General features: G+C 54.9%; 4 protein-coding genes across 4 annotated transcripts; 3 read left to right on the forward strand and 1 right to left on the reverse strand.

Moving 5' to 3' along the window:
• Nucleotides 1–808: 808 nt before the first annotated feature.
• On the forward strand, nt 809–2428 carry J4E84_004724 (uncharacterized protein; the record flags this gene model as incomplete). The annotated part of the gene is made up of 1 exon (XM_049387327.1): nt 809–2428. One exon carries the CDS (start codon nt 809–811, stop codon nt 2426–2428), a length of 1620 nt encoding a protein of 539 aa, XP_049245100.1.
• A 2523-nt stretch (nt 2429–4951) lies between these two features.
• On the reverse strand, nt 4952–5248 carry J4E84_004725 (uncharacterized protein; the record flags this gene model as incomplete). The annotated part of the gene is made up of 2 exons (XM_049387328.1): nt 4952–5103; nt 5164–5248. 2 exons carry the CDS (start codon nt 5246–5248, stop codon nt 4952–4954), a joined length of 237 nt encoding a protein of 78 aa, XP_049245101.1.
• Nucleotides 5249–5912: 664 nt separating this feature from the next.
• On the forward strand, nt 5913–8480 carry J4E84_004726 (uncharacterized protein; the record flags this gene model as incomplete). The annotated part of the gene is made up of 1 exon (XM_049387329.1): nt 5913–8480. The coding sequence occupies one exon, from the start codon at nt 5913–5915 to the stop codon at nt 8478–8480; it is 2568 nt and encodes an 855-aa protein (XP_049245102.1).
• Nucleotides 8481–9634: 1154 nt separating this feature from the next.
• Nucleotides 9635–11862, forward strand: J4E84_004727 (uncharacterized protein; the record flags this gene model as incomplete). Its single annotated transcript, XM_049387330.1, has 2 exons — nt 9635–10850; nt 10898–11862. 2 exons carry the CDS (start codon nt 9635–9637, stop codon nt 11860–11862), a joined length of 2181 nt encoding a protein of 726 aa, XP_049245103.1.
• Nucleotides 11863–12464: the final 602 nt, after the last annotated feature.

Raw genomic sequence — 12464 nt, forward strand, 5'->3', positions numbered from 1 at the left:
TGGAGGTTCTAATCAAAGCCCTGGTTCAACTTCTATGCCACATCTGACTGGCAAGGATGCCATTGTGCGGGACTCACCTACAATCAGACACGCTGGGCACCCGGAGAATCAGGTGGCGCGAAGTGTGCGATCGCACTTCTCGACCACTCGCGATGGTAACGAGACAAGGACAGCACAAGGAATTTCAGCAAGATCATCCCCTATCGATACTAGACGACATGGTCAATTCCCCGTTGGAGGGGGCGACGTTAGGCCAGGCTCGAATACGCCAGACTCTGCAGGCACGGACGATAGCTCTGTTCCCCGAGCTCGTGCTGATGCAGTCTTGTACCAGTACTTTGGGGCTCAACTATCTCCGCTCGTACCGGCATCCCAGGGGATAACATCATTCACCGTTCCAGCGCATCAGACAACTCATAGCGGAGCTGATGTACCAGTGATGAATGGGCACCGCTCGCCTCGTATCGACGGGGCTCTCGCTCAATTCAATTCTCGAAGTGCGCTTTCCCCTCGGAATGACGATGCGCGCGGCTCTACAAGCCCCTCAAAACCGGAAACAAAGACTGAACATGAGCGATGGGTTGCTGTAGGATCACAGGAGACTCCGGATATTGATGGCACAACTCCAAGTCATCTGGTCAGTCCGAGAGACAAGAAGAGATGGGATAGGAATAACCCCCCTCCGCCACCAAGACTCCCTCCGCCGAATCCACCCAGATTTCTGCGAGCTGATCCTCCCGATGATAATGATGATGCATCCGAATACACCGACGACAGCCATCCAATTTCCTCCGTGGTAACCGCCAATATGGGGCATGATCAGCTAATCGACCTTCTGGATCTGAACAAGACCGATGTGTATAGAAGGGTTGAGCGTGAGCGCGAGGTTCGACGTATACAAGCACAGCGAGATTGGCACGAGGAACCAGATCGTAGACGCGATTTAGACGTCAGGCGGCAGCAGCAGGAGGGACTGGGATCGCGAGAGCCTGATCTGGACACTATCTCACCGGACGACAGCGTCACTGCAGTGATGCGGCGCCAGCAAATCGAGAGACGGCATGATTTGCAGCGCCCGGCAGCTGTAGGAGATTATCGCCCTACCAGCTCGCCGACACCTTCACAATATCTGCCTCGCCACGGTCCTATTACAGCTAAAGCTAAGGTCATGCCCCGGCAGCAAAGCGATCGCATTCACACGATTGGCTACCCGTCTGTTGTGCCAGCCCCGGCAGCCTTTGAGCCAGCTTCCATCAAGCGCAAGCACTCTTTACAAACAGTCCTCTCCAAGGCAGGAAAACTCACACGTTTAATCCTCGCTGCTCCTTCGGATCCCAAGTACAAGACGTATTCACAGCGACAGCCTCCAGTAAAGCAATCAGGAATGAGCGCCGATGCCACTGGGTGGCCAAGAAGTGGAAAAGCCTCTTCAGCAAACCATGGGATGTTCATGTCAACTCCGGCACCACAGCAAAGGACTATATTCAGCCGCGATCGGCCGCAGACTAGTGGGGATGATGGGAAGAAGTCGGACAGCAGGGGTTGGGAGCATCCAAGAGGCAGGAGAGCGAAGAAAGTCGAGAAGGTGGAGACTAAGAAAAGGAGAGGGAGGTGGGGAAGAAAAACAGATGATGAGACGTCCGCTGGAGATCCTCAAGTCATCGACTTTGCGTCCAAAGACACTGCTCGGTTGAAAGGTGCTACAAGGCTTCAACACGCACGTCGCGCACGTTCGCCATCACCAAAAGCTCTAACGCGAGCCGCTGAGCCTCATAGTGTTCCTGTCTCCAAATCTTCCACGTACCACCACCCAGAACCCGATTTCACGCCTAGCGACGCAGCAGGTACACCGCAAACAAGATTTGGCCCACCAGATCGCGAGGGAAAGTTATACGTTCGCCGCCGCGATGGGGAGGTCCTACCATTCAATCCCGCACTGGGATATCCGTACCACTCACGTCTCAACACCTACTATGACCACAAAACGGTAGATGCCACAACGATGGCCTGGCTACAAGGCATCCGCGCACAGACCGATGCGATTCCTCATCCCATGATCAACATGCGAGGCGGCGACGGTAGCATCTCTTCCGAACTTCGTTCTACGCATGGCAAAGCGAGCAGTCTGGCATCGCACCACCACCTCCTAGCGTCAGCGGCAATGAGTCTGGATAGTGGCGAGGAAACAATCGATGGTACCGATATAGACGCCCTACTTATGTCGTCCATGCATCTCAGTTTGGGTCGGGTTACACACGAAGCTACGGCTGCCGTCAACGGCACCCATGAAGATGAAGCCCACGTTCGATCGAGTTTTAGCACTGATTCTACGGTGGAGCTCAGACGGGAGAAGAAGGTCAAGGAGAGTGCCTGGCGGAACGAAGACCAGACTCGGGCTATGGCTATGGCTATGCATGGTTTCGGGTAGGGGTACCCGTCTTTGGAAACTTCTCGGAATGATCATGAAATGTATTAGACATGAACAAGTCTCCGAGTATGAAGGGGATGACTCTTCCATGGCTACCACAAACTGACAAGGAAGCTCAGTCACCATTCCACATGCATATCCGCGGCAAAATCTCCAACAAATCTATATAACATTTCAAGAACGCCTCATTGTTGCCAAAAACAGTGCCCTTGTTATACAGAGTTGAGATGATATCCAAAAGACGCCATTCCATGCCAACCATGCTCATCAAATCATCAATAATCGCAGTGATTATAGTCATAAAGCGAGCCCATACCCGCAGCCGTAAGCGCAAAGTCAACCGTCTCACTCCTGTCCCAAAAGTACTCGCGCATCCACGTCGAAACCATATCGAGAGCCGAAACGGCCGAGTTGCTCGACCACACTTTCTCGTGGCGGGCCCAGGAAGAATGCTGCCATAGCGTGTCAGGATACTGTTGCTGCAGCATTGGGAGTAGCGATCTGGGTGCTGCGGCTCGTGTGCCGTGTAAGATGCCAGTTTGGACGAGGGGATAGATTCCAGAGGCTATGCTCATGATGGCGATGAGATTGGGGTTTAGGCACTGCGAGGTGAGGAAGGAGGTAGCTTCTACCGGCATTGCGGTCGCTGAGAAGGATCCAGGGATGACGAGGATGTCGAATTGAGGCGCGTTGTCAAACGAGTTCTAGTTAAACGTCAGTCACAGTACTCGAAAAAGAAGTTGAAGCGAGTGGTGGGTAGGGGCTCGTGTTGACCTTTACCTCCCTGCCAGACTTGTCAGAGATGACTACTTGAAGGCAGTCAAGACCAGGCGAATCCAGCGCGACCAAAAAGGGTGGCTCTTCTTGGCCAGAGGAGATGGCTGTTTGGAGGGTACGGATGGATGGATGGGTGGGTGGGTGGTCGTGTCGATCGTGTTTTCGATACGGAGCAATTCGAAGCTTAGCTCACCGTCACCGGCATTCGCGTGCCAGCCGTGACAGGAAAACTCCCCTCTCCGGTCACACTGACATATCGAATGTCGATTTCGTCCACAGCCGAGTCCATGGCGGATGCCGTGGCGTGCATTCTGCTGATTCTGTTTCTTCCGACCATGGCGAGGAGGTCAAGTGCGGCTAGGTCGGCTAGTTGGATTTGGTCGTTGCTGAGTACTAGCACGCCGATGCGTAATGAGGATTTTGAAGGAGGTGCATAGTGGATATTGAGGTCTTCTTCGGAGGTTGATGAGGTGGTGCAGAAATAGAAGAGGTCGGCCTGACTCGGGAATGATATTGCGCTTCTTGGTGGAGACGGCATGAGGAGAAGTGACGGTTGATATGATGGAGTGGAGATTGAACTTGAATGATGAATAGGTGTTTTGCTCAAATGAGCTGATGTGTATGGCAATATTACCGTGCGGCCTCAGGATAGCTTTATACACTCCAGGCAGTAAGCTCTCGTGCATCCCTGAAACCAAGGTAACATTGAACAGGGCAAGAGTATTGTCAAGCGTCATACGGATACCCATCCCCCACTCTAAGATGATCTGCATTAGTGAGGTGCGGCTCAGCCCCTTGGTGCCCTTGGAAGCTCGCTGACTCAGTCCGGTTAGAAGCCGTTCGTGACCGACTGCTCCCGACCAAACTCCTATCGTGCAGCAAGGCGTATACAGGCCCATATACCTTTGCGTTCGAATCAACTTGAATGTTTGTATCGCCTATGGTAGCTCTGGTTTGGATGTAGCTGCCTGTTCTCACCTCGTAGATTTCCGTGATGAGAGACTAGGCATCCCAATTCGCATCCATGCCAGTGGACGAACGCGTTCGGTAAGCGGCACGCGTAACGGGAGCGCCGAAAACGCGGATAAGCACTTGAACGCATTGAAACAACTCCAAGATGATTAGACGGTGGCTGTGAGCGGAGATAAAGGAAGAAGTCGGAGTAGTTCAGATTGAGCTCAAGGCTAAGAGGTCCGGCGGAGCGCCCTAAGGCTCAGGCACCAGATTCTGCTGGTCAGCTGTCGCGGAATTACATCAGGGCCGGAGATTTGTTGTGACCAAGATAGCAATGGGAATTGTAATGGGTGAGTCAGGATACGGTGGCTTCTCGATGATGCGTGGCGACCCGGCTTCAGCTCGTGGCATGTGACGTCTGCGCGCCGCTTGGGGCAGGAGCAATCTGGTGGAACACCGAGATGCCGCGACGCTGGGGACTGTGATGGCGCATGTGCACCCCTCTTGACTCTACCGGAACCCCCTGAAATGATTCGAACGTGCTACATTATTTATATCTTGACCTGCGTCGCGCCCGAAAGCGATTTTGGTATCTCACATAGTCAGGTGTGGATTTAGGGTGGGTATTCCTCATTTATTCGCTGCATCTACAAAGTCGCACCAGATGTAGAGGGCCGTGGCGGCAGCTCAAAGTCAGAGCGTGCGCGCAAACACAGCCGTGAAATCCATCGCTCGTTGACCCAAAAACAATATAGAAAAAGGTTGTCGTAGGTGCATGCTACGTTGCACTCTCTAGATGTCCTTGGCCTCACCGTCAGCCTCGCCGGACTTGACGGTCTTGCCAGTCTTCTTGATCTTCTCGAGGACGGTGTCGTAGGATAGCGAATCGGCGGCGGTGATCTCGGCGGTCTGGTTCTCGAGCGAGACGTTGTACGACTCAACACCTGTGGAGTAGTTAGAACATGATGCCTGGACCGCCGGCGCATGCTGCATCGGAAACTGACCCTCGAGCTTCTTGAGGACGCGCTCAATAGCGCCAGAGCAGCCGCCGCAGCTCATGGCAACGTTGAACTTGTAGGTGTGCGTCATGGTGTACGAGGTTCGTAGGTGGTGTTGCTGGCAAACTTCGAGGTTCAGTGCGGGTCGCGGGGCTGTGATGTGGCGTGGTTGTGTTTGTTTGATGACCGCGAAGAGAGGAGCTGTGACTAGTATATATAGGTATCACTAGCGGAAGGACGTTGCGACGAGCGGATGAGCAAGTTTCAAGATGGTGGTGCAATTCGGCTAGATTGTTATAGATTGCCGTCGCGCCCCGCTGACATATTGAGCCTCCATCACGACATTTCCGGGTTGTGGAACCGCGCGCGCCTCAGCCAGGTATGTACAATGTCCGTGTCTCGTTTGACATGGCGATACTTTGGTGGCATGAAACATGCTCAGTGAGGGTCCGGGAGCAGACGATGAGGTGTCCTCGCCGGTGCTCTGACATGGGGACACGGTGTCTTGGATGCCGCGACCCGTAAATTGCCATGTCCAAGTCGCGCATGTGCTGAGCCCGTTCCTGCAGGTGAATTGCTGAACCCTGAGGCCGCGCCCGCCCCACGTTGGCTAGCGCGGGGCTCAAGCTGCATCCCTCGCACGCCCAGGCGGTTGGGCGGTGACGTCGCCCACTGCCGCCTGTAAACACGGCCAAACATTTCTTGCCCATGACTTTGAGTACAGCAGCCAGCCAGCAGACGACACAACCCGCACTATGGCCAGCAACATCCTGTTCCTCCCGTTCCGGCGCTCGCACTCTGTGAACCTCACCGACGCCATCAAGCAGTACATATCCTCCAAGTATGATCAGCATCCCGACATGTTCACCAAGGACCTCGAGACTATCGAGAAGCTGCGGTCCGTCGCCACCCACGCCCAAGAACCCCACCCGAGCAACATCCCGAAGCTGCAGCAGTACGCCGCGCAGCTGATATGGCTGAGCGGAAAGTTCCCCATCGACATCGGCGTCGAATTCCCCTGGTATCCTGCGCTGGGGTACAACACGAGCCGCCCGACATCGCGCAACAACCTCCGCTTCGAACTCGCGAACATCATGTTCAACCTCGCGGCCATGTACTCCCAGTTGGCCATGTCGTCGAACCGAAGCACACCAGACGGGCTGAAAATGGCAGCCAACAACTTCTGCCTCGCAGCCGGAGTCTTGTCACACTTGAGGAATACTATCCTGCCGGAGCTGCGGACAGAGCCACCCGAAGACATGGACCTCATGACACTCGAGTGCTTGGAAAAGCTCATGCTGGCTCAAGGACAGGAGTGCTTCTGGCAGAAGGCTGTCAAGGACGGGATGAAAGACGCGACCATCGCCAAACTAGCCGCCCGCGTATCCGATCTATACAACGAGGCGGGAGACGCAGGCATACAATCGGACGCTATCAGCAGCGAGTGGATACATCATATGACGGCGAAACACCACCACTTTGCGGCTGCTGCACAATACCGCGCAGCCTGCGATTCTCTCGAAAAGCGCAAGTATGGTGAGGAGGTCGCACGGCTACGCGACAGCCTTACGTGCGTCAACGAGGCTCTCAAGGAGCAGCGCTACATCAACAAAGTTGTGCTTGCAGATCTCAATGGCTTGAAGAACCGGATAACGGAGGACCTGAAGCGGGCCGAGAAGGACAACGACATGATCTACCTGCTACCTGTACCACCAAAGGCAGAGCTCAAGATCCTGGATCGAGCCAACATGGTAGTCTCGAGAGTTCCCAAGGAGATAGCCGAGTCTAATTCGATGCTGGGAGAGCGCGGCGAGCTTGGCCCAGCGCTCTTCTCCAAGCTGGTGCCCTACTCAGTACATCTGGCTGCTAGCATCTACGTAGACCGCCGGGATCGATTAGTCAATGGTACCATCGTAGAAGAGCTAGAGTCATTGACAAATAAGATCCACGAGGTACTCCGCAGCTTAAACTTGCCCGGCTCCTTGCAGGCTCTAGAGAAGCCACTAGGACTTCCCCCTGGTCTCGTAGCACACGCTGAAGAGATCCGTCAACAAGATGGCATCAACCGTCTCTTGCGCTCAATGGAGGATACGAAGAAGCTCATGTACACCGACCAAGCTATATATCAAGAAGGTGTCGATATCCTGAGGTCCGAAGCGACAGAGGACGAAGGCGCACGACGCAAGTTTGGCACAGAACGCTGGACACGGCCGCCTGCAGAGCAAGCAGCGCCTAAGCTCTATGCCCAGATCAACGAAATTGACGGCTACTTCAAGGCTGCTACTAACAGTGATAATATCGTAAAGACGAAGTTGAAGGAGAATGAGCACTTCATACGACTGCTCAGTGGACCAGATCACGAACTCGAAAACTATGTCCCGAGCGGCCGGAGACCTGCCATCACCGGCGATGTCGAGCGCGAGGCCGGCAAGCTCCGTGGCAGCTTCAATGAAGTCAGCAGGCTCGAGAGTAGGCGACGGCGGAAGATTGAGGCCTTGCGGACAAAGGCGAAGCAAGACGACATAAGTAAGTCCCATGCATCCCTACATGAGCCATATCCTGACAGCAGGCTAGATCCGGAGCTGTTGCGCGAAGCTGCTCGCTTAGAACGGGAGTACCCTATGCAGACAATCGAGGCTGTGCAATTTGAAGGGCTTTTCGACAAGCGTCTTCAGATGTACGATGCCGACCAAGACATGATCCAAGAAGAAGAGAAGGAGCAGGCAGAAGCTATCAAGCGACTGCAAGACGCAAACGCGGCGTTCTTGATCGCTCGTCGCGGCGATCAATCCACCAAGAAGCGTGAGCAAGCGTTGCAGAATTTAGAAAACGCATACTTCAAGTACAAGGAGATCATCTCGAATCTCGACGTTGGGCGAAAGTTCTACAATGACCTAGCTAAGATCGTAAATCGATTTCGGGATGAGGCGCGCACTTTTGCTTACAACCGCAAGTCAGAAGCATCACATCTAGAAAGGTATGCAAATGCAACAACTAGTTCCAACGCCTGTGCTAATGGTCCCAGCGATCTCACTACTCGAATGAGCTCCCTCGGCCTCCAGCAAGCAACGACAAACTCATTACATCAGCAGAAAGCGGCAGATGCACAAAACCCGCATTATGGTGCGACTGCACATGCGGAAGAACCTTTGGCAGCCCCGACACCCACGAGAGCAAATGTACCCCCGCCGTCTGGTATGTGGACACCAGAAGTTGGAATCCGGTTTGGTGGGGTGCCTACATCATCCGGGAACGCTCGACCTTCTGCTGGTCCTCCACAAGATGGGCGGTGGGACCCTGCACAAGGCCTAAAGTTTGGGTAGATTTGGTGGCCTGAAGCGTCATGCTATTAGCACAAGTAGTATATGGTCGAGATGTGGATCCGATGCACATGCACTTGTGCGGCTCTGCGAAAACACACAGTTGGGACCAAATATGCTATTATTATCGTAGCTAAGTAATGCATCTCACAACGTTGTCGAGCATAGGAGCGAGGGCTTGGTTTGTGGGGACATGGGAGTACGCCTTGAGAAAGTGCGCCTTGCGACGTTGGTTCGAGCGAGGCAGTGCAGAGAACGCTCAGTGGGCCTACGGGTAATGACCTCAGGGACGCGACGGCTCGCCGAATGGCCTTCGCGCCAAAGAATCGCGCGGTGTGTGAAATTGGGCCAGTAGCGTTGCCCGTCGGATTGGTCGCCGAGTGTGTGATTCGAACGTTTTGTGACGGCTCGGCATCACTTTGATGTTCTCAAGCGGTATCGTCGACCGCCCGCCGTAGCCGGCTATTAGACGCTTCACCAATGGACGGCCCGCGTGAATATGCGCAAGCTAAGTCGTTGTATAAGGCTGGGGTGGAGTGAGCAGTTGAACACAGTGATTCCCCAAGACCGAATGCCAGTAGCGGTCAGCTCTATTCCACCGAACCTAAACCCGCGAATTGCTTTGCGACTATCACGCGACAACGATCCACGTCGGCCAGCGCGTATCTCTCAGGAACTCGCAGCCGCGCTTGCTTGTCGCCATTGCTACCGCCCACGTCCAGCTTCCTCGCCCGCGTTGCTCCCGACGTCATCACCGGCGGGCAGAAGAACAACGCATAACGCATCCCCTAGCTCGTGGTTTCACGTCTCTCAAGAGTCTGAAACCAAGGAACACACAAGGAACTTTGCAGCGGGCTCTCCCATTGCGGGGCTAATTATAGCGGACTAGGCCGCTTCCAGCGCCGTCGCTCTTCGTGAGGTGGGCTGTGTCCTGCGACCGACGACTACACTGCGCCTCCTTCACACTCACCAGCCTCAGCAGACAAGCCAGTAACCCGACGACATTGCGTGTACCTGGAGGATATTCGACCACTCACAGCCGGCCGTTAGTTCTTGGTGTCTACGAAGCTCTCCACGTTGGCCCAAGCGCGGCCTCCAGGGCTCCCTCCTCCACATCCCACCTATTCTTGGGCACACGCGAATCCAGTACCTACATCATGGACATCCAACAGCGAGGGCGCTCTCCCTCAGTCGGCCAGCGCATTCATAAGGCGCACTCTCCCTCGCCCAGCCCACATGCGCCCTTCCAGCACCAGCACAACGTCGGCCTGGGCTTCGATCCTGCTCAAGACCCATCCTCGTACGCCGTCACCAGCGCGGGGCTAAACAACACGCACTTCCTCACCACGACCCAAGGCCAGCCATTCCCCCAGCAGAACACCTTTGCCGACCCAGCTTTCTTCCAAGCTGCGCAGAACATTTCGCAGCACAACACTCCGCAATTCGGCCCCCAAGGCAGCAACATCTCGCCCGACCCACTCGACATCGCCAACTCCACCAACGCCGACTACGCCAACTTCTTCCAGGCCAACGACCTCGGCCAGAACCAATCGCTGCCGTCGTATCTTGGGAACACGCTTGACCCGCACATGCTCGACAGCCAGTCGCAACACAACCAGTCCATCGACCCTTCCGATCTTATGCACCAGATGGCAGCCACACAGCACAACGCGCCTACCCCGCCGCACCTGCTGCCCAACATGAACAACCACCATTCTCCGAGCCCACATGCTTCGCCGAACCTGAATCAAGGTCCCTTCAGATCACCCGGGCATTCGCGACACACGTCATTAGACCCCAACGCAGCCTACGGTCAGATTACGGAATGGGGGCAGATGGCGGGCGGCTTTGGCCAGCACAGGTCTAGGTCTAGGGGCAACAGCGATGCTGCGTCGTCTGTACACGCCTCGTCGGTGCACAACTCGCCGTACTTGCACCACCAGGACAGCTTGGACAATGAGCAGCCATCACCCCTCATCAACGCACAGAACGACCCCCAGCTATTCCAGGACCCTGTCCCAGGATTCGACCGATTCAACCTGAACAGCAGCAATGCGCACATGAGCGCGGGTAACAGCCCTCACATCTCGCCTCGTCTGCTTCCGACGAATCAACAAGTCCTTCCGCAATTCCAGCCCGAAACCTTTGGTCTCACTCAGAACATGAACCCGTATGCGCCTCCAGACATGAATAGCTACCCAGGTCAAGCTGAGCCGTTTCCCTCACTGAACCAGCCTGTGCCTGAGTTCGGTCAGGCCGACGCCATGTCGCCGCCGGAAATCAACATTGACTTCGCACCGCCTTCACGGCAGGCAAGCTTTGAGCCACCCAAGCCCGAGCATCAAATAGATGCGCTGAGCCCGCCAGACAGATGTAAGCAGTCCAATGAATCCTACCAACCATTTCTAACAGCGAAACAGCACGCAGCCGGAACAGAACTCGCGCCAGATCCGATCCTTTCAGCAGTGCTAGCTCGCGCGCATCAACACCAGGCTCGGATGTGAACCGCTCACTTTCCCCCCACGCTGCCAAGTCTCGTTCCCCTTCGCCGTCGAACAAATCCTCCCGCCGTTCTTCTACATCAAGCGTACCCAATCGCGACTACATCTTGGATCTTGCAGATCCGTCGCGACCTGCGCCCGCCGATGGCTCCAACCCAAAGCGCACACAGAAGCATCCGGCAACCTTTCAGTGCACGCTGTGTCCAAAGCGCTTCACTCGAGCCTACAACCTCCGATCGCATCTGCGAACACATACGGACGAGCGTCCGTTCGTCTGCAGCGTCTGTGGGAAAGCCTTTGCGCGCCAGCACGATCGCAAGCGACATGAAGGTCTTCATTCGGGCGAGAAGAAGTTTGTCTGCCGTGGCAACCTCAAGAATGGCAACAACTGGGGCTGCGGTCGACGATTCGCCCGTGCAGATGCTCTTGGACGTCACTTTCGATCCGAGGCAGGCCGCGTGTGTATCCGTCCGCTACTCGAAGAGGAGGCGCGCGAGAAGGGTGAATGGGATGGCCAGAACCAGCAGTTGAACAATGGCAATGGCATGTTCGCACCAATGCCAGCTCAAAACTTTGGTAGCATGATGCCCGGGCAAACTGGCTTCGAGTCGTTCCCTCAGGCTGGGGGCATGCAAGCCCCACAGCCATTCCTACCTGCTGCCATTCTCGCTCAGTACCCAGCACTGGCGGGCATTCAGTGGGATCAGCTCCCAGCCGGGCCGCCTGACGACGATGGCGATATAAGCGGTCGCAGCAGTTTCGATGCTTCTAGTGGAGGCGAGTACTTTGAAGAAGAGAGCGACTACCAACAGGGCGGTCAACAGCCCATGTACGCTGGTGGAAACAACAGCGGGTGGGTTAGTGACTCGTACGACGGACGGTAGCCGTCCTTCACGCTCTGCTTTCTCTGGCAGCCCTCATCTCTTTACGATTCTGCCACGCATTCACGACTTGATTCTACGAACCATGCGCGCCTCTGCCTTCTGTCACTTCATGTTCTTGTTTGGATACCACTTTCATTGCTTCGTATGCGCCCAAGGGTCATTGATACCCCCGGATTGGAGACTATCAGGGAGTTTTGTTTTGGAGATTATAGGTCTCGACGCCTGCTTGTAGCCGTCTTTGCTCGGTGGCGTTGTATTGCTTGATTTAGACCAGAGTATATACCACAGGAAATGTAGCTTCAAGCCTTCACTTTGATTCTTGGTCGTTGGAGATGTGATGTGACTGGTGCTTTGGCTACGCTGGAGAATTATCCTGATGTATGTAAGTTTAATCATACAGCATGGGACGCCAGCCGGAGATCTAGTATGATTGCTATTCTAGAAGCGCATGGTTTGCAACGTGCGTTCGCTTGTGTTCCTGTACCGCGTGTTTGTGAAAGCAAGCACAAGAGGATCTCTAGCCTGGTTACTGAATGCGCGTTTCGTAGACTTGTGCTTTGCAGAGACGCATATAGATAGGCAAATTGTAGGACTTCAAGTTA

Source organism: Alternaria hordeiaustralica, assembly GCF_023758085.1.
Source record: "Alternaria hordeiaustralica strain BMP 2776 chromosome Unknown scaffold_7, whole genome shotgun sequence".
In the NCBI taxonomy this organism is placed as follows: Eukaryota; Fungi; Ascomycota; class Dothideomycetes; order Pleosporales; family Pleosporaceae; genus Alternaria; species Alternaria hordeiaustralica.